Source organism: Poecilia reticulata, chromosome 16, assembly GCF_904066995.2.
Source record: "Poecilia reticulata chromosome 16, P_reticulata-male-v2, whole genome shotgun sequence".
Lineage (NCBI taxonomy): Eukaryota > Metazoa > Chordata > Actinopteri > Cyprinodontiformes > Poeciliidae > Poecilia > Poecilia reticulata.
The window spans coordinates 12960814-12980851 of record NC_088845.1 but is presented as its reverse complement, the minus strand read 5'-3'; the positions used below and the strand labels follow the sequence as shown (position 1 = coordinate 12980851).

The 20038-nt window shown below is 43.2% G+C and overlaps 2 protein-coding genes across 2 annotated transcripts; both read left to right on the top strand.

Moving 5' to 3' along the window:
- Positions 1-495: 495 nt before the first annotated feature.
- Positions 496-4793, top strand: tubb5 (tubulin, beta 5). Its single transcript, XM_008431347.3, has 5 exons — positions 496-653; positions 2980-3088; positions 3249-3359; positions 3449-3693; positions 3807-4793. The coding sequence occupies exons 1-5, from the start codon at positions 597-599 to the stop codon at positions 4617-4619; spliced, it is 1335 nt and encodes a 444-aa protein (XP_008429569.1). The 5' UTR covers positions 496-596; the 3' UTR covers positions 4620-4793.
- A 2272-nt stretch (positions 4794-7065) lies between these two features.
- On the top strand, positions 7066-19952 carry mdc1 (mediator of DNA damage checkpoint 1). The gene is made up of 12 exons (XM_008431348.2): positions 7066-7321; positions 7795-7932; positions 8933-9493; positions 9569-9647; positions 10390-11399; positions 11680-11742; positions 12180-15760; positions 16535-16666; positions 17457-17639; positions 17727-17852; positions 18828-18938; positions 19027-19952. Exons 2-12 carry the CDS (start codon positions 7797-7799, stop codon positions 19228-19230), a joined length of 6186 nt encoding a protein of 2061 aa, XP_008429570.2. The 5' UTR covers positions 7066-7321; positions 7795-7796; the 3' UTR covers positions 19231-19952.
- The last annotated feature ends 86 nt before the right edge of the window (positions 19953-20038 follow it).

The following is a 20038-nucleotide window of genomic DNA, read 5'->3' as shown; positions in this document are numbered from 1 at the left end:
CTGGCATTCTCCCTGCATACAGAAGCAAACTGGATGAGGCAAGGGAAGAAAATGCACATAATGTGTGCTCCATCTGGAGACACTGAGGGCATTAAAAAACGACTTCCAAAATCAGTAAAATTGATCTGGTAGTGAGATTTTTCCCCCCCCTGAAGACATACTGAAGAGAACTTGAGTGAAATTGTCCCCATTTCCCCCCAGTTGGACACGGAAATGCCCGCCATCTGTTTCCTATAACGAAGGCGATACGAGATGATTTGTCATGGCTGACCCAGAAAACAGCTGTAATAAATATTTCTGGACACCAGCTGGCAAAATTTTGGTCAATCTCCTTTTCTCATTTCCACTCCCTGATCTGCAACAACGTCGCTCCTCCCTGCCCAGATCCCCCTCTCCTCCCCCAGTCTGTCCTTCGCAGCCAATCGGCGCTGTGGAGCCGCTGCATGTGGGTGTATCCGCGACCCCCACCTCCGCTGGAAACGCTCCAGCCTTATAAATCCATTGTCCAGCGCGAGCTCTTGAGGCACCAGTCGGCTCCTCGTGCTGTAACCGCAACCTCTCCTCGCTCTTTATCTTAGAAAACTTTCACTTCCACAATGAGGGAAATTGTGCACATCCAGGCCGGCCAGTGCGGCAACCAGATAGGCGCCAAGGTAAGAGAACACAGCATTTCTCCTACTAAAACCAACCCTCCTCTTATTTAATATATTCAGTTTTAGCTCATGCAAATACCTTTTTTTTTTGTGAATTGTGAATATAACCATTTATTTTCAGTGCATATATTATCACTCATTAAGTTACACCAGCAGATCTTTTCTTTGTGGTTTTCCAGTTGAATCTTGTGCACTGCGGTAACTGGTGGGAGGGTGTGTGCATTGATATAACGGTATACCGGGGGTCTCGATGTCTCGACGGGGTTCCCCCCCCACATACACACACACAACACCGGGCGTGTCCGCCTTCCCAACACTTTAGATTTAGCTTATCAGACATTGTTGAAGAGGAGAAGAAAGAGGTTACACAAGTCTGTTCTCTAGTTGTCACAGCCCCCCTCAGTCAGACCAGTCTGCCTTTCCTTTGTCTCCCACAGGCAGATATGACCGGTATTTCAGACAATGAGTGGGAGTCTGGAGGAGAGGCCTAGTACTTCTCCTCTTCCTCCCTATTTGGATCAATAGCTCTTATTGATTGGATTTTTTTTTTTAAATTCCCCAGGCTGTGTAGAGGCAGACTGCCTCTACACAGCCTCTAGACTGCTTGAACTGCAGTTCAAGCAGTCTAGAAATGGATCTAGTGGAAGGGTGTGGCATGAATAATTGGCTGAGGTAAAAGGGAATTTCTAATTTTTACTGATATTGTCTAAAAGCCTCTATCACAATGAACCTGTGCAGTAGTTGTTGATGATCTACACACATATTTTGATGGATTTGACCTAATTATCTCTCCACAAGTGGTGGGATGTCACCACAGTCTGAATGGGAACCAATAAATCAATTCATCATCCACTCAGTCTTTCACTAGCAATTGTATTCTGCAACAAAAGAGCTTACTGGCCTGTTATTATGGCTGTCTTATCGTTTCTTTATGTTATAGCTGATCCTTTCATATATTTACTTCTAATTTTCAAGATTGCACTACAGCAATAGACTGGATTTTAAAGGATGCATCATTATAGTCATGATGCAGCACTGGCAGAGGTGCTTATGTCCTGGAGAGCCAGACCCTCCTTTGTAATCGATGTCTTTCCTTCCATAACCAAATTAAGAGAAGGGTGGAGGAAGACTGGAGGAAACAGCTGATGCACAGTGGATGCAGAGGCAATTGCTTTAATCTGCATCTGCTTGCATTGTCTCTGTAGATTGCTTATGACTATAATGCACACGGCTTGAAATCAGTATTCATCTTTTTCTTATACTTGTTGCTGTAAATAAGGTTGGGCAGGTAATCAAGTGAATGTTTATTCACCTGAATTCACTATTTTTGCTCGTTGTTTGACTAAGCTGATAAAACGACGACTGCTGCCCTTTCAGATAGGATCTCTATTTGTTTCCACTCCCTTGGGATCCATTGACTCAGATGTCCAGCTTATGTGATTGACAGAAATGCTGAATGCATACATTGCAGGGATCTGGGTCAGGGTGTGGCATTTTTTTCCTGCTTATTGTCCTCATTCTTTCACTGTGATTCTTCATCTTTGCTGATAGCCATCTATTGTGCCACCGTCAGCCTTGCGTCAGTTCTCTCATCTCTGTTTTGTTTTGTGCAGGTCTTTTGTTCTTCTCGACCTTATTGGGCCTCGTTTTGCTCCTGAAGGCATTACTGATTGCCATGCATCGATTCAAATGTCATGATTTGCATTCCACCGCTGACTCCCAAAGTGACTGCTTGCCCACAATACGGCTGATCCATACAAAAGAAATCATAATTTTGATAAATACATTTTAAAATAATAAAACATAAATAAATTAAAAGTGAAAAAATGTTTGAAAATACAGTCAAAGCCAATAATCGCCTGCATAATCACACTTGATTTTTGTGTGGGTTTGTTTTTAAAGATCTTGAATGCGGCCTTTTTAAAAAGGGCAAACAAGACTTGAATACAGACGGTCACTGTCCTCCCGTGTTGAGCGACTGGGTGCAAATGAAGTTTATTCGCAGTACGGCGTGCAGAGTGATCTGTAGCGTCTTTGTGCTGCCCCTCCATCATATTTTACATGTGAAAGAGCTGCGTTCTGCAGTGTCATCAGCTGGCGGCTGCAGAAATATTAACAGCTGCGTTGCAGGAAATGCTTTTGATATGACACGCTTATAAGGGGGGGATATTTTGGCCTAACCATCAGCCTGCAAAAAAAAAAAAATGCAATCCCACTGCTGTTTTAGCCATTTAAATGCCCCAGTTTCATAAACCACATGGATATATGAAGTGTTTTTTTTATTGAAAGTAACAGTCATGTGATCACTTCCATTTTGTGTCTGCAGTTCTGGGAAGTGATCAGTGACGAGCACGGCATTGATCCCACAGGCACTTATCATGGAGACAGTGACCTGCAGCTGGATAGGATCAGCGTCTACTACAATGAGGCCACAGGTTAGCTTCCCTCTTAAATACTATTTAATTACACATTTTATAGATCATTCTCTCTGGTAATGCCAGAAGTTTATAACAACTTTTATTCTCTTTTTTTAATTGAGCTGGTTTGTTTCTCTTGCTATTCATCTTCAATTGTCTTCTTCTCTTTCTTGTGAAGGAGGTAAATATGTGCCGAGAGCCATTCTCGTGGATCTGGAGCCTGGAACTATGGACTCTGTGAGGTCTGGGCCCTTTGGACAGATCTTCAGACCTGACAATTTTGTATTTGGTGAGTAGAAACTTAATAAATCTTACTATTTTATGAATAAATACTAAAGCATCAAGAAAAAAACACCTCCATTTCTATCTTCTCCATAGGCCAAAGCGGTGCTGGAAACAACTGGGCCAAAGGTCACTACACAGAAGGAGCCGAGTTGGTGGACTCTGTTCTGGATGTGGTCCGCAAAGAGTCAGAGAGCTGCGACTGCCTGCAGGGCTTCCAGCTTACCCACTCTCTTGGTGGGGGAACAGGATCTGGAATGGGAACCCTGCTGATCAGCAAGATCCGTGAGGAGTACCCCGATCGGATCATGAACACCTTCAGTGTGGTGCCTTCCCCCAAGGTAACTGGTCCTTGTGATGGCACATGATCTGTTTGGGATTTAAATTTAGTTTGATTAGCCGTAGGTTCCCTATTTTGAGATCATAAGACTGAATAAATGTTGTTTATCTGCAGGTTTCAGACACAGTGGTTGAGCCGTACAATGCTACCCTGTCAGTCCACCAGCTGGTAGAGAACACAGACGAAACTTACTGCATTGACAACGAGGCCCTGTACGACATCTGCTTTCGCACCCTGAAACTGACCACACCCACCTACGGTGACCTTAACCACCTGGTGTCCGCCACCATGAGCGGCGTCACCACCTGCCTGCGATTCCCCGGCCAGCTCAATGCCGATCTCCGCAAACTGGCCGTCAACATGGTGCCTTTCCCTCGTCTGCACTTCTTCATGCCTGGTTTTGCTCCCCTCACCAGCAGGGGCAGCCAGCAGTACCGTGCCCTGACAGTTCCAGAGCTCACCCAGCAGGTGTTCGACGCCAAGAACATGATGGCTGCTTGCGACCCACGCCACGGCCGCTACCTGACAGTGGCCGCCGTGTTCCGCGGTCGCATGTCCATGAAGGAAGTGGACGAGCAGATGCTAAATGTGCAAAACAAGAACAGCAGCTACTTCGTCGAGTGGATCCCCAACAATGTGAAGACCGCCGTCTGTGACATCCCACCCCGTGGTCTTAAGATGGCCGTCACCTTCATTGGCAACAGCACAGCCATCCAGGAGCTATTCAAGCGCATCTCTGAGCAGTTTACAGCCATGTTCCGGCGCAAGGCCTTCCTCCATTGGTACACAGGTGAAGGTATGGATGAGATGGAGTTCACCGAGGCGGAGAGCAACATGAACGACTTGGTGTCAGAGTACCAGCAGTACCAGGATGCCACTGCTGAGGAGGAGGGCGAGTTTGAGGAGGAGGCCGAAGAGGATGCCTGAAGATGTGAAGTCAAGAAGTCATTGCCAAAATGAAACTATGAAAGGAACAAACTACAAGTACCAACACCCCCACATAGACTCAATAGCATTACTAGGAAAACTTAACTGTGTTCAAACTTTAGGTTGCAGTAGAAATCCCCTGTCATTCAGTACCAATAAAGTTGACAAACTAAACTAAGTTGTTGTCTGATTATTGTGGTCTTCTCCTGGTAACAGGTATTAAATGACATGGAGATTGCTAGACTAGAAAATGTACTAGACAAAAATCAACATCACCTGATGATTATACATGAATATAGCCAATATATGAGCAAGATTAATTTCAGACCCACAGGCTGATCCTCTCCATGCCACACTTCACAAATGCAGTGCAAGACAGTGCATCCAAAGAATATCCACAGTTCTTCACTTTATCGCATTTTGCTACAGACTTATTCCAAATTGGATTAATCTCTTTCCTCTAAATTCTATACACAATTACCCCATTACGAGAATGTGGAAAATTTATTAAAAATAGAAAACCAAAAAAACACATTTAACTATTCACTCTTATGACGCTCAAATTGAGCCGTTTCCACTGATCAATCATCTGAGATGTTTTTATATCTTAAATAGATTGAACTTGATTTGGAAAGGCACGCCTGTCTTTACAAGATCTTATAGTTCACACTGCAGGTCGGAGGTCAAATAGAATTGTCTGTGAATTTTGTCCTTCAAGACAGGATTGAAAAATTTATGCTACTTTCAAGAATGAGACCATTGGCCTCCATAATTTGAATGAAGAGGAAGTCTGGCACCACAGGGACTCTTCCTAGAGCTCTCCGATCGTCTAATCGGAGCAATCAGGATCTTAGTCGGCGAGGTGACCAAGAACTCGACGGTCATTCTGTCAGAGCTCCAGTTTTCCAGGGTGACAGGAAAACATTCCTGAAAGACAACCATCTCTGAAGCAATATACCAATCAGGCCTAAATGGTAGAGTGTCGGGACAAAAGCCACTCCGTAAGGCACATTGCAGCCCCTCTAGAGTTTACCAAAAGACACTTGGAGGACTCTGTACTTGAGATACAAAATTTTCTGATTTAATGAGACAAAGATTGAACTCTGTGCTGTGAATGCTAGGCGTCATGTTTGGAGGAAACCATGCGTGGCTCATACCATCCCCAAAGTGAAACATGGTGGTGGAAGCATCAAGCTATGTGGATGTTTTGCAGCAGCAGGGACTGTTTGACTAGTCAGGATACTGGGAAAGATGTATGCAGTAATGTAACCTGCTCCAGAGTACCTAGACTTCTGACTGGGGGAAATGGTTTATTTTTCAGCATGCAATGACCTAAAGGATCAAGATCTCAAAGGCTTCAGAATCACTCTGTGAATGTCCTCAAGTGGCCAAGCCAGAGTCTAGACTTGAATATGGTTGAACATTTCTGGAAAGATTATAAAATGGCTATGCACAAATGTCTCAACAAAGTATTAGGTAAAAGCTAGGAATACCTGCCTTTCTATTTTTAATAAATTTGCAAAAATCTCAGAATTTTTTTTTCCACATTGTCATAATGAAGTATTTGCGTTTAAAATTTTAAGGAAAGGGATTTTCCTTAAAACTTTAACACAATTTGTAAGAAAGCTGCAACATAGCAAAAGGTGGAAAAGGTGAAGTGCAGTGAATATTTTTGAGGTTCCCTGAAAATTTATAGGGAGCAGGGGTGCACACTATTAGAAACATGTAATATGTGACAACATTGGTGGCTATCATAACAACATTACTTGTGATGAACAAAAAATAATTAGAGTATATGTTTCTGTTTGTGTCCATAGCACACAGTCACCCAGATAATCACCCAGACATATTTTTGTCTCAGCAGTAAGGTGTTGCTGACAAAAATTGCTTCTGGCCAATAGCTACTGCTTCAGTAATAGACCAGTAGTTTCTTAATGGTTTGATCATCATAGACTTTACAAAAAATTGCTTACCTCGCTTTAAGCAGGAGATCCCACAAGGAGAATTTGAAAATGTGAAAGCATGGTACTTAAATAATTACCTTACATTTATTGCAATCCAAAGCACACTATATAGACATACTTTTCAGCAAGACATTTCTGTCTAACAAATAATTCTGAAATTGGTCTTTAAAAAAAAAAATCACCATTCAGCTTTTTGGTAAGTTACAATAAACTGTAAACCACAATCATTAAAATTTCCAGTAGCAAACAACTGAAATACACCATTCTGGGTGTGATCAATCATAATATATGAGCTTTACTTTCTCACGCGAATTACTGAGCTAAAATAACTTAAGATCTATATTATCTTTTTCTTCCATCATTTCCATTGCTTTCTTTCTGTGCCTGGCGCGAAAATAAATGGACGAATGAATTCATTAAAGAACTATTGGTCCAATCAGAAAAGCTTCCGGAAAAAAACTATCAAATGAAAGAGAGAGTATGTCATAAGTGACACTCGTATTGGCCAATGGCTCTTTGCTCAAAGACATATTGTGGGCGTGGTTGGGTTAGTATTTACATTTTGTTTATGTCTACAGAGTAAAGCAAGACTCCAGAAAGCCTGTGCTAGAGCATGATCCCGTCATCGGTTGTTGGAATATTAAAACACAACGCGTCCAGGGTAATGATCAGCAGATGAGCCCATCTGAGCTGTAAAGTCACTCGTTAACAGACGGATACTTCCTTTCTAATTTCAAGGTAACAGCCATATGGTTCCCAAACGGGACCATTTTTAGCCGGAAAGTAGTAAACATTGTTGGAAAAAAATAAGGATAATTACTATAATAATCATGAAGATTCTCGCTAAGCTAACTGGAATATTGCCATTTGAACTCACTAACGGCTAACGGGTTTACCGTTGACCGGAAGTGTAATTGCTGTGATTTTGGCACTAAAAAAACAATCATACAAGCTTAATAAAAGTTATTTCTGTGTTGCTTGGGCTTATCTAGAGCTGACCTATGAATTCAATTTGATTAAGAAGACAATGTTTCAATAAAATGCTAGCTAAATGCTCATAGTGAAGCCTCTCTCTATCTGTTAGCTGCAGATTACTAATGGTTTAGCCACCAAGGCTAACGTTAGCTGCATGCTGTAACCCCTGTTGCTAAGCTAACATTAGTAGGTTTTTTGTTTAGAGTTTATTGCCATCCTGCTTTGGTCTTTAACAGGAATGGATGCAACTCAGGTGATCAATGACTCGATCTTAGAGTCAGAGGAGGAGGAAAGTGAAGAGGAGACCGAAAATGAAAGGAGGAAGCCATTGGCCAAACTGTGCATCTTAAATAATCCACACATCCCTGAGAAAGGTAAGTGTCCTACTGTGGTATTTTTTTTTACCTTTACTGTATGTAATGTGCATAAAAAGCGTTGAAATACCTTAACTGCAGCAGGGTATATTACACAGAAAAAAATTTGTAGTACTAATATCTTTAACAAAATCACCAGCATGTTTGTACCACCCAACGACCCATTTATGATGCATGTAGAAAGGAATCTTTACATTTTCTACATTTTAAAATTGATCATAATTTCACAGATCTTCTAAATAGTAATCCATGATTTTCTGTTCTGTTGGTGGATAAATATGACATGACTTAGAGTAATTCGTCTGAGTCATTTAACAAAATTGGAAAGAGGAGAGAACATGCCATTTAAGTAAGGCAGGTGTGTGTTGATCTTTATGCTATAAGAAAGTGGCAACTTGCTGAAGCCTACAGTCAGAGCAATAATAAAAAGGTTAACTCATCAAATCTGGAAGAGGATTTATATGTGTCTTACAAGCAGCGAGGAAGATGGTAGAGGAGGTAAAATGAAATACTCAGAAAAGTGTAATTTTGTAGTCACCAAGTCTCTATAACCTCCATTAAATCCTATATAACTGACCACCAGTTCTTTAAACAGGACCATATTGTTTGTTCACGTGAGAATTTGATATTTTTACAAACTGGTGTGAAATCGGGGATAAAAGTTGGAAAAGCATCATATGCCTGCTTAATACTATGGAGGATATTTGATGCTTTGGGGGGTTTTTTCTTCCAAAAGATCCTGAATTCACGTCATCTTCATCTCTTTGAAATACCAGCAAACTTTATGTTAAAATATAGTTCTGAAAATAAGATGAGGACAAATCTTCCCAAATTAAACGATTTATTTTTTTCTTAAATTATTCAGTCTAGGAGTAATAAACAACTCAATAATTAAAAAATTTTATTCGCATCTTTACTAGAGTCACAAATTTGTCTGTATGCATAGTCTGTCATAACTGCGCAACTCTTTCCAATAATATATTTTCTCTCCGTCACTTAGAGTTGCCCCTCTTCCTGGGAGATAATTTCCTGGGTCGTGACCCAAATCTTTGCACACTACAGTTTTTGGCACCATCTGTGTCCAAGCAGCATGCTGCCATCAGCATCTCTGTTCACCGGAGAAGAGGCCGTGTGCATGAAGTGGACATGGAGGCCCTGGTTTGGGACCTAAAGAGCATGAATGGGACCCGTAAGGGACGCCTAAAGCTGACCCCTAACGTGCGCTATGCCCTCAGTGAGGGCGACAGCTTGGTTTTGGGGGACATCCCATGTCGGTATGTGAGCTCCGGGGTGGACTCCCCTTCTTCCCTTGGTGACGTGGAGACTCCAAGACAATCGGAAGCAAACGCCAGATTGTCTGCTTGGGATGACGTTGACACAGGAAGCAAGAAATGTGTCAGTGGTGGCACAAAGGCTAAGAGGACTCCTGTCGCAGGCGGTTGCCTCTCATTTGAGAAAACTCCAGTGCAGCCACAGGGGAGCTTGGTGCCAGAATCTGAATCTGATTCTGACTCAGAGAGCGAAAGAGAAGGGAGAGGAAACAGAAAACCGAAGGCTGTTGGTATGTGAAATTTCTGGCGATTTATAAACACAACCACTGTTTATATTTTTATTCACTGGTTTTCTTTGATTTCAGTGTCTGATTCAGACTCCCACAAATCCAGTCTGAACAATTCTGCATTCGTAAGCCCTCTGAGCAAAGTCATTCCTGAAAGGTATGTTTTCATATCTTAGTTTTTACAGTGCATTTCTAACAGCTGCATATTATACTGAGTATTTACACATTTTATTACACATTACACTACAACCTCTAATGTACGTGCATCTTACCTGGACTTTACTTAAGAAATGAACACAAAGTAGTGTTTGTTTTTATTTAAACCAGTGGTTTATATATATATTTTCCAATAAATGCCCAACATTTGGAGATTTTTCTTGTGAGAAAGCGTTCTGTAATTGAGTGTAGATCGAAATAACAAAAAAGGGTTTTGTGGGCTTGCCTCATTAAAAAGTAATAGTTTCCACGTTTTGGGGGAATCAGTTGATTTTAACTTTCTTGTCTTTTCTCAGCACTCTTTGAAAACATGCGCTATAATTGGCAAAGTTTAATGAATCACTTAAATGTAAATTTTTCTGCACAAAGGTCTGATTTTGTGTGTAAATTTGTCAGGAATTAAAGTCTAATTAATTGCCATTAATTAGATTTGCTCTGTGATTTGCTCCATCCATTTTCCCAACAACTCTACCCAGCTTTTCCAAAACAAAATCCCCACAGCCTGATGCTGCCATGAAATCCCAATAAAATAAATAAAAGTTTTTGTTTGGCATATGAACACTTCTTGAAAGGCTCTGTAATACTAACAGAAAAGAAATCAGAAAGTGTGAGTTACTGACAGAAAATCTGCCAGTAGCTGCTTTCAGATCTTAAATGCCATCTTGTCTTTTGCTGTTTTGCAGTGAAGACGAAAGCTCCATCACACAGTCGTCCTCCAGCAGAAATGGGTCAAGCAGACGCATCAGTTTCAGCTTGGAGAAGACGGATGTTGACCTGGAGAAAAACAAGTCACCCGTGTTTGTGAAAAGGGAAGGCGGTAAAAGTCCTACAGAAAGCGGTGAATCACTCAGGTCGCCGCTGCAGGTCTCCAGAGACGCCGTCCCTGAATTTAACCTGGACAGTGACACGGATGTGGAGGGAGGAGAGGAAGAGGAGGCACCTGCTGGGAAAAGTAATCAACGCCCAAACACAGTTCTGCCACACATAGACAGCGACACTGATGTTGATGAAGATGTCTCAGATAAAACTCCAAGAACGTCGTCTTTAAATGATGAAGCAACAAAATGTTCTCCTGCTGCTTTTGGTATTCAGCTTGAGGGCATCACAGTGGAGAGTGACACTGATGTGGATGATGATGATGATGCTAACGTCACATCCAAAGCTAGGTTACCTCAGGGTGCGCATAGTGCCGACTCCGCCCCTTCAGTACAGTCTGGAGATTTCCACTTGGACAGGGACACGGATGTGGATGAGGAAGAGGAGGCTGGGAAACGGGGAAATCCCAAAACAGACAAAACACTCAGTGAAAAATCTGGTAAACCTCTGTCTCCTCACAGTCTGCATCCAGACAGTGACGCCTGTGATAAGGAGGTGGCTGCAGCTGGTTTGGATATTTTGTCCGAAAGTGATACGGACCTGGAGGAAGACTCACTTCCCGCTGTCCCTGCTGCTGCAGCAGACCTGCCTGTGTCGTCTGCTGCAGCAGCAGCAGGAGCTCCAGAATCAGATGCAGACACAGATGTTGATGAACCTGTTGCACCCCGAGCCGCAGACGAGGGCAAACCAGCTGACCTTAGGATGGAAAGTGATACAGACGTGGAGGATGAGGAGGCAAATCCTGGGGAGGAAGAGGAGGGCAGACAGAGAGAAAATGCTCTTCGGCAGAACTGTTCTACTCCTGTTCAAGTTTCAGGTAATCCCTCATAAATAAACAGATGCAATATCATAAAGTTTAACACTCCAAGTGAAAACAATAGAAGTAAAACTACAGCAACACACTGAAAGAAGATCTTATATCTCGGAGATGAATCTTGAAATCAGAAGAGATGTGATTTTTGCATTTCTTTTTTGCCAGGCAAATTATTTAAAGTCAATTTCAGTCTCCTAGTAAGACAGATTTACCCTACGGATATGAACCATGTGAAAAGTTGGAATGAAAAATAAAATTGTCTTTTTTGACCTTTTTTTCACAGAAGGAGAAGTTGAGCAGATGGAAACTCAGGCCTTCACAATCCCCACTTCTCATCCACCTAGATGTGAGTACATTTATTTTATAAATCCTGTTTTAAAAATATTTAGTAACTAGACATAAACAACTGTTACTTGTCGGTCTGTCACAATAATAACTTTTGCTAGACAATAAATTGTCCTAGAAACGATTGAGATAAAGGATGATTGCCATTCTGATACAATTTTCAACTAAAAATAATGATGAAAGCAAAATGCGAGAACATTGTCAAAGATCAATAAACTGTAATTTCCAAACAACTCCCTCTGCTGGCTAGCCAAAGTACAACACAAAGAAGTTAACAACATCCACTTATAAACTGATCTAATCTACTAAACCAATAATTGACAATCAGTAGATTAATTGTTTGCATCCCTACACACCACATTTTTCAGATTCTTTTTTTTTTTAATAAATGTGTTGCAAGCTTAGTTTTAAATAGATTTATTTTCTTTGCTCCTGCAGATGCTGTACCTTCCTCCTTAAGACCAGCACTAATGTCTTCTTGCTCAGACAGTCAGGAAGATGAAGATTATGCTGTGGCTGAGACCCAGTCTTTCATTCTTCAGACAAGAAGTTGCCTCAAAGGCTTGAATCCAAACCGAGCCTCCGTTCTCGAGTCCTCTGCTGTCAACCCAGAGGACCGGTACAACAGAGATGATTCTTTCCAGCTGGGACTGTCTGACAGCAGCCACCTGCAGGGTGAGGCCAGGGAGAACGCCCGAGCTTATGCCACAGTCGATGGTGGAGTAGACATGGAGGATACTCAGGACTATGAGGAAAGTGCAGAGAATGACTCCAACCTGGAGGCCACGCAGCCCTACGAGGTGGAGCCTCACAGATCTTCGTCTAGAAAAGAAACGTGTGTTGACTTGACTATGGAAGCAACTCAGGCTTATATCCAAGAGCCATACGATGAAGGTTCAGATGAAGATGAGGGACTGAACTCTGCCAGGACTGAAAGTGTGACTTCATCTGCACTTGCTATGGCTGAAACCCAGCCAATGTTTTCTTTTGCGGAGGATAATGAGCCAGATTGTTCCTCAGAACCGGTTAAGAATGAAACAAAGAGGCACGTCGCTGATTCTGAATCGGTAGCGGAAACACAGCCCATGTTTACAAGCGACAACGAGGAGAGCGGCGATGAAGAGTTGACAGCGGTGTCCCTGAAGTCTGCAAAGGAGCAGAAACATCCACAGACTTCTTCACCTTTATGCCTCGCTGAAACCCAACCCGTGCGTCTGAGCGACGACGAGGAGAGCGAAACCCAGCCACTGCATGTCGGCGCTGACGAAACTGAGCCGAAGGATTCATGTGGAGATCATGAAAATAACTCTGAGATTCTTCTTCCACGGAAAAGAAAAGCGAAGCAGCTTCATATTGACGAAGAGGAGTCGCAGCAGCGCACAGATTCTGGTGAAACGCAGCCTTTGACTCCAGGTGAGGATGATGACGATTCGATGCCAAGCCTGCGGAAAAGGAAAGCAAAGCCGCTGCAGCTGGAAGACGAGACACAATCACTTGTTGGTTCTCAAGTCTCTGCAGATGGATCTCAGCGTTCTCTTACATGCGAGGAAGAACAAAGCAGCCAAGACTTTATCTCCACCCGAAAAAGGAAAGCGAAGCAGCTGCACATTGAAGATGAGCAGACCCAGCCTCTGATAAGTTGTGAAGATGAAGACATCCTACCAGAAAAGGAGACGAAAGCTCTTCCTCTCACTGCTGCTGGAGTTCCTCCTGCTGAAGTTCAGGCAGAAGGGAGGGATGGAAAAAGGGATGGCGATGAATCCATCACATATCCCAGAAAAAGAAAGGAAAAGCGGCTTCATCTTGAGGAAGAGGAGATGCAGCCGGTCTCAGCTTCTGAATCTCAGAGAAAAACCGACGAGACGAAAGTTTCACCAAGTACCAAAGAAGCAGGAGGACAAACAAAGACTAAGGATGACAACATTCAGCAGGAAGTGAAGGCGGTTAATAAAAAAACAAGAGGGAGAAGAACTACAAGAAAATGGGAAGAACAAGATGGGGACAAAAACAAGACAGCTGAAAATGAGAATCAGATGAAGGAGCAAAGACGTGGGAAACTCAGAGGAGAACCAGAAAGACACAACAAGAGGGAAGAGCTGATGAATGAAGGGACATCCAAGCCTCATCTTGAGGACGAGACAAAGCTGGTCACAGCTTCTGAATCTCAGAGAAGAATCGATGGGACGAAAAAGGAAAGCAAAGCCGCTGTAGCTGGTACCAAAGAAACAGGAGAACAAACCAAGAACAAGGATGAGAGCGACCAGCAGGAAGAGAACGTGGTTAATCAGCAGACAAGAAGGAGAAGAACTACAAGAAAACAAGAACAAGACGAGGACAAAAACAAGAGCCAGACAAAGGAGCAAAGAGACGGGAAACTTGGAGAAGACAAAGAAGAAACAGAAAGACACAAGGAGAAGGAAGAGCTGAATAACGAAGAGACATCCAAGTCTCATCTTCAGGACGAGATGCAGCCAGTCACGGTTTCTGAAGTCTCTCCAGCGAATACTCTGAAAAAAACCGATGTGTTTGATGCATCCAGCATTTCGAGTTCAATGGAAACTCGATTAGGAGAAGAAGAAAAGGCACAATGTTCTTCACGTCAAAATAGACAGACAAAGACTGAAAATAAACCGTTACCAAGCACCAGAGGACGGAGAGGCAAAACCAAATCTGAGGATGACGACAATCAGGAAGAGGTGAAGGCGGCTAATCAACGATCCAGAGGGAGAAGAAGTACCAAGAAACAGGATGATGATGATGAAAGACAAAGAAGCGATGAAAATAAGAGCCAGATAAAGGAGGAAGGAGACAAGGAAGAGAGAGAACATGTGGAGACAGAGAGACGCAATGAGAGGGAAGGAAAATCAAAAGGAAAACACAGATTAAAGGAGACGAGATCAGGAGGTGAAGTAGAAGAAGAAAAGGGAACAAGTGTGGAAACAACAAAGACGGACCAAGAACACCTTGCAAGACTGGAGAAAGAAAAACAGCCCAAAGAATCACAAGAAGACAAGAACGGAGAGGAGAACCCCAAAGGTTCTGCAAGAGTGCGAAGAGCTGCAAGAAGAACAACCACAGCGGTGTGTGAAGCCTCGAGCGAGGATGTCCTGGCAAGGAGAACCCGCTCCCGCTCCAACTCCCTCAGCTCAGAGCGGTCGGTCTCCTCCGTCAACGACAACACCCCGGATAACAAAGGAAGAGGAAGAGGAGCGAAGAGGAGCAGCGAAGTCTCCCAGACGGATACTGTGAGAAGCAACCGCCGAAGGACGACGACAGCGACCGCAGCGGAGCCGGACGCTGAAGCTCAGGCGGTCAGTGCGACCTCTAAGGTCTCCAGAGGAAGACCACAAGGAAGAGGGAGGAAGACCTTGTCTCAGCCCGATGTTGTGATTAAAGAAAATGAAGAAAAAGCCACTGAGGTTCTGCAGCAAGATGAGAAAAGGAAAACAGACCCTAAGCTTGCTGGTACCAGTAGGGGGCAGCGGCGAGTCACTGCCAATTGTTCTGAAGCTTTAGTTTTAAAGGATGAGGGCCTTCAGTCAAATCAGGAAAAGACGTCTGCTGATCTAACATCCCCTCTGCCCAAGAGGAACATGAGGGACAGGAGCGCAAAAACTGTAAAGACCGAGCCTGTGGAGGAAACGGAGACTCCCACAGCGACTGACGGTGACGAGGCCACAAACAAGAGAAAAGCAAAAACTAGTGAGGAAAAAACTAAAGTGGATAGAGTCCAAAAATCAACAGAACCAGGAGGGGAAGAGGAGCAACAGGAAGAGATTCCTGTTGGGATACAGGGCAGGAGAACAAGCAGAGCCTCAAGCTCTCAGGTGAAGAAGAACGAAGAGCCGCCCCCTAAACAGGAAGTAAAAGATGGAAAGAAGGCTGCAGCGGCGGGGGCTGCTGGGAAGAAAGCCAGGGGTCGAACAACCGTGGTCCAGAAAAATAAAAACCAGGAGCTGCAGGAAACTCAGACGTCTGGTTCTTCCATGGAGCCGGCTGGAAAGGAGATTGAACCAGAGGTGATTTTGTTGTTTCACTTTAAAAATAAGATTTATAGTCTATTGCGCACATCCATCCAAAATGGCTAAAACACAGTAAGAACTAAGCTTTTAGCTAAGCTGCATTTTGCTCCATGAACCAGCAAATGGAGAAAAATGCACATTACTGGGGTTTTCCAACCCTTGTAAAGTGATGCACTTCCTTCTGTGTGAGGGGTTTCCAACTGGTTCCAACTGGTTCCAACTGGCCGCATCACAATTATGAAGGTCCTCACAGGGCCGATTGTGGGAGAATGTATATATAACACTAACTGTTAACAAACTTAAAATTTCTCTGCATTTGATTAGCACTTCTTAAAATGTAACAATTTAATTTCAACATCACACTGATGTAATTTGACCCTGTAAATGAAAACTGATTTGATTTGACTGATAAAATACTATTTAAGCATGCAACTATGTTAAAGTGTGTCACCCTCTAGAATCTAGAGGGCCGCATAAGTAGCTATGGTGGGCCGAATTTGGCCCGCGGACCTCAGGTTTTACACCTGTAATCTATATTCGCCCACACTTTCTTCTTACATTTTGTCACTGTTGTTCTGAACTGAACTGAATCCAGATTATCAATTCACGACTTGCAGTCCAATGTGATTGAGGTCGGGACCAACACAACGAGGAAGAAAGACGAAACAATCAATAATTAAGACCAATATTATAAGAAGTATTCATATAAGTGTTGTACAGCTCAGCTCCGGTCTTGTCCTACTTTCTTCCTTTCCTCTGCAACTCGCTCAGATCTCGGCCGTGACTCCTCCCCAGAAGCGGCGGGTTTCCTCAAACTCCTCCCCCGCGGCTAAGACGCCGCGCTCCTCCTCTGCGTCTCCAGCTACGGTTAGCCGAGTGCGAGCCGGGAGCCAAGCCTACAAGGTCTGTGTTTCTGTCATTTACCCAACAAATAAAACATGCAGGATATTAGAGCTTTCATGAAACTTTCCTTTAAGGCCCTAAAATGAAAGATTTATATGGGAGAGGATTAGGGCCATTGAAAAAAAAAAACTGACTTGAATCTCAGTTTCAGACTTGTAAATAAATAGAGAAAAAAAAGTTAGAATTTTGAGGAAAAAAGTGAATAGTAAAGGTGTGGATAGGTGGCAGCAAAGGAATTGTAATTTTTGTATTTAACTATTCAACACCAATAAAAACTGTGTGAGACATTTTCACCTCTTATAAATATGTTTTTTAAAAACTGTACTTCCGTTTTATTCATATTTGAGTTGATGACATCACATGAGGCAGCAGCAATCAGTAGCAGACAGGAAGCAGAAAGCGTCCATGTCTGATTTGATCAGTGATATTTTTGAATTTCCTTGACTATTGGTACCTTCTCCATTTTCTTTAACTACTTTATCCTGTATTTTGCATTTTGTCTGATTTGTTATGTTTTTCATCCAGATGCTACTCTCTTATCTTGGAAGGAAACTTGTATCATAACCTTTCTTTAAAGTGGGAGCGTTAACATTTATTTTTGGTTTGTTTAGGTCTCATTTCTCACTACTCCCCAGACAAATGAAGAATTAAAAAAAATCTGTAATAACAATGAAATTAAGCTCATATGTTTCCATATTTGCTCAATCAGCTGCCAGATAGATTTAGATCTCAGTTTGTGAGTAAAACTGTCTGTTATCCGTGAAGTGAAGCCGTGCTGTTGTTTTCTCAGGTTCTGTTCACAGGAGTGGTGGATGAAGATGGAGAGCAGGTGCTGGCTCGTCTAGGAGGCGCCATGGCCAGAGGCGTCTCCGACATGAACTGTCTCGTGACAGACAAAGTGCGAAGGACGGTCAAATTCCTGTGCGCCGTGGCCAAAGGTGTCCCAGTCGTCACCACTCGGTGGCTGGAACAGGTCATTAGCAGGAGCTGCTAAATGCAACACAGACTCGTTCTCTCGGGTCGGCTCAGTCCCACTCAGACTCTCCTCTCTTGGTTTCAGAGCGGTAAAGCTGGGAGCTTCCTCTCTCCGCTTGCTTTTGTCGTGAACGATCCGGAGCAGGAGAAGAAGTTCAGCTTCTCCCTGCAGGAGTCTCTGAGGACTGCCAGCAGTCAGCCTCTCCTCCAGGTACCACCTCATCCTCTTTATTTCTTCTCTTATTATTCTCTGACTGAGTGGCTGACGGCGTGTCAGTGGCCTGTAGCCGGTATTTCCTTTAGCTGACGGCACAGCGGTGCTGGTGAGAAAGACTGACTCACTGTAGACACGGGGAAATGTTTGAGTCATTCCCGGTTCTCATCCGATGTGTGTGTGTGTGTGTGTGTGTGTGTGTTGTGTGTGTGTGTGTGTGTATGTGTGTGTGTGTTTGCCACCTTGCAAAGTGTTTCCAGTGCAGTGCATATATATTTGTACCCATTTTAACTTCTCCACCTCTTGTCAAATTACAACCACAAACTTTGATGTATTTGTTGGGATTGTTTGTATGTCAGTCCGCTTCACAAGTGTTAATGGAAGCGGCATGATTCGGTGTTTTCAAAAATATTTGAAAGCTGGTTGAGACCAAAGTGACCTGCAGAGAAATTTGTTTTTACAAAGTGTCGACTAAGGTGGCCGAATGCACCGGAGATGCATTTTTCAGACTTTTATTTGTAAACAAACGTCTAGAAACCAAATGGTTTCCCCCCCCCCTTCCACTTTACAATTATGCAGTTTTTCTTGCTGATGCCAGATGACATCCTTGGTTTTTGATTGTAACGTGAGAAAATGTGAAACCGTTGGAGGGTTGTGGATATTTTTGCAAGCCGCTGTGTTTCAGGTGGAGTTTCAGGAACCAGCGGGAATTAATTTGACATTCGCTGTTTGTGTTCTGATTATGTTTCTGGGGCTGTAGAGTTTCATCACCGTGGTAAGATGAGAGCTGGAAACAACAAAGAAATGCTGATGCCAAGCTAATATTAGGGTGTACACCTCACCAAACTCTGTTGCCAAGAGCTTTTTTCATCGATTTTCTCATTCTGTTACTGTTAGTCCATAAGAATAGACCAATCCTTCTGTATTTGCTTACGAAAATGTGCAACGTATCACTTTGCTTCTTTGTTTCAGGGATATGAGATCCACGTCACGAAGTCTGTAAAGCCAGAACCGGTTCACATGAAAGACATCATCACCTGCAGCGGCGCTACCTTCCTGACAAAGATGCCCGCGGCTCACAAGGTGCCAGTCGAGTCCAGAGCTGTAGATGTTGTCTTGTGTTGTTATTCTGACTCACCGCTCCTCTGTGCCCCGACTCTCCGTCTCTCAGCCTCGGACCGTGGTGATCTCCTGCGAGGAGGACCTGCGGCTGTGTGGCCCCGCCGTGTCGGCGTCTCTTCCTGTCGTCACTGCCGAGTTTATTCTCACAGGAATCCTGCAGCAGAGAGTCGATTTGCAGACTCACGCACTTTCTCCCTCTGCCACCAACCCGCAGCCTGCTGAGGGCAGAGGAAGAGGCCGAAAGAAGACTTAGCACACGATATCTCGCTGTGAACACGTTTGGGTTTGTGCGTCTCTTTGAGATTAAATGACAGACTTTCTGTCTGTGTGAAAAGTTAGGAATGTATTTACCAACAAATGCAAACAAATTTTCTAGGTACGTTGTTTTTGCGTCAGGTGATGGTGTTTGTTTTCAACATTTAGAACGAGCCCCTGGAGGCTGGACTCATGAAGCAGATTAGTTTCCGCCATGAAGTTTGATGTGTTTGAATCATGTGCATGTGTGTGTGTGTGTGTGTGTGTGTGTGTGTGTGTGTGTGTGTGTGTGTGTGTGTGTTGAAGGCTCTTTATTGAAATCCATCTGCTCCAGATGTCTGTAGGTACAACAAGCTTGTTTCCTGTGCTGATAAAATGTGCATAGTGCCTTTTATACGTCAGATGACCATGTGCTCACCACTCTGTGTATTGCTCCTGTCTCCATTAAGCATCTCCACTCCATTAAGGCGTCATTCAATCTCATCTCCTTCAGGGAGAGATGCACACCATGATTTCCTCCTAGCTATGATGCTGCTGCAGCAGCAACATTTCATCCTGTTGGCCCATCACACACCTTCACTACATGTCAAACTCTACTTGGGTTTTGCTGTACATGGTCTTTTAAAGGTGAAAACAAAAGCTTGTCATTTATGCCTCGCATGTGACTTGACAGAGATTGTGTCAAATCATGAAAACATTAAAGGTTTTGTATATGTTGGACTTGTTTGTATTTAATCTTCTCGCTCTATGTTTGCATAAATATCTCAAGTTATTCATTTTGCCTACAATACGTCTTGTTTTGTTAG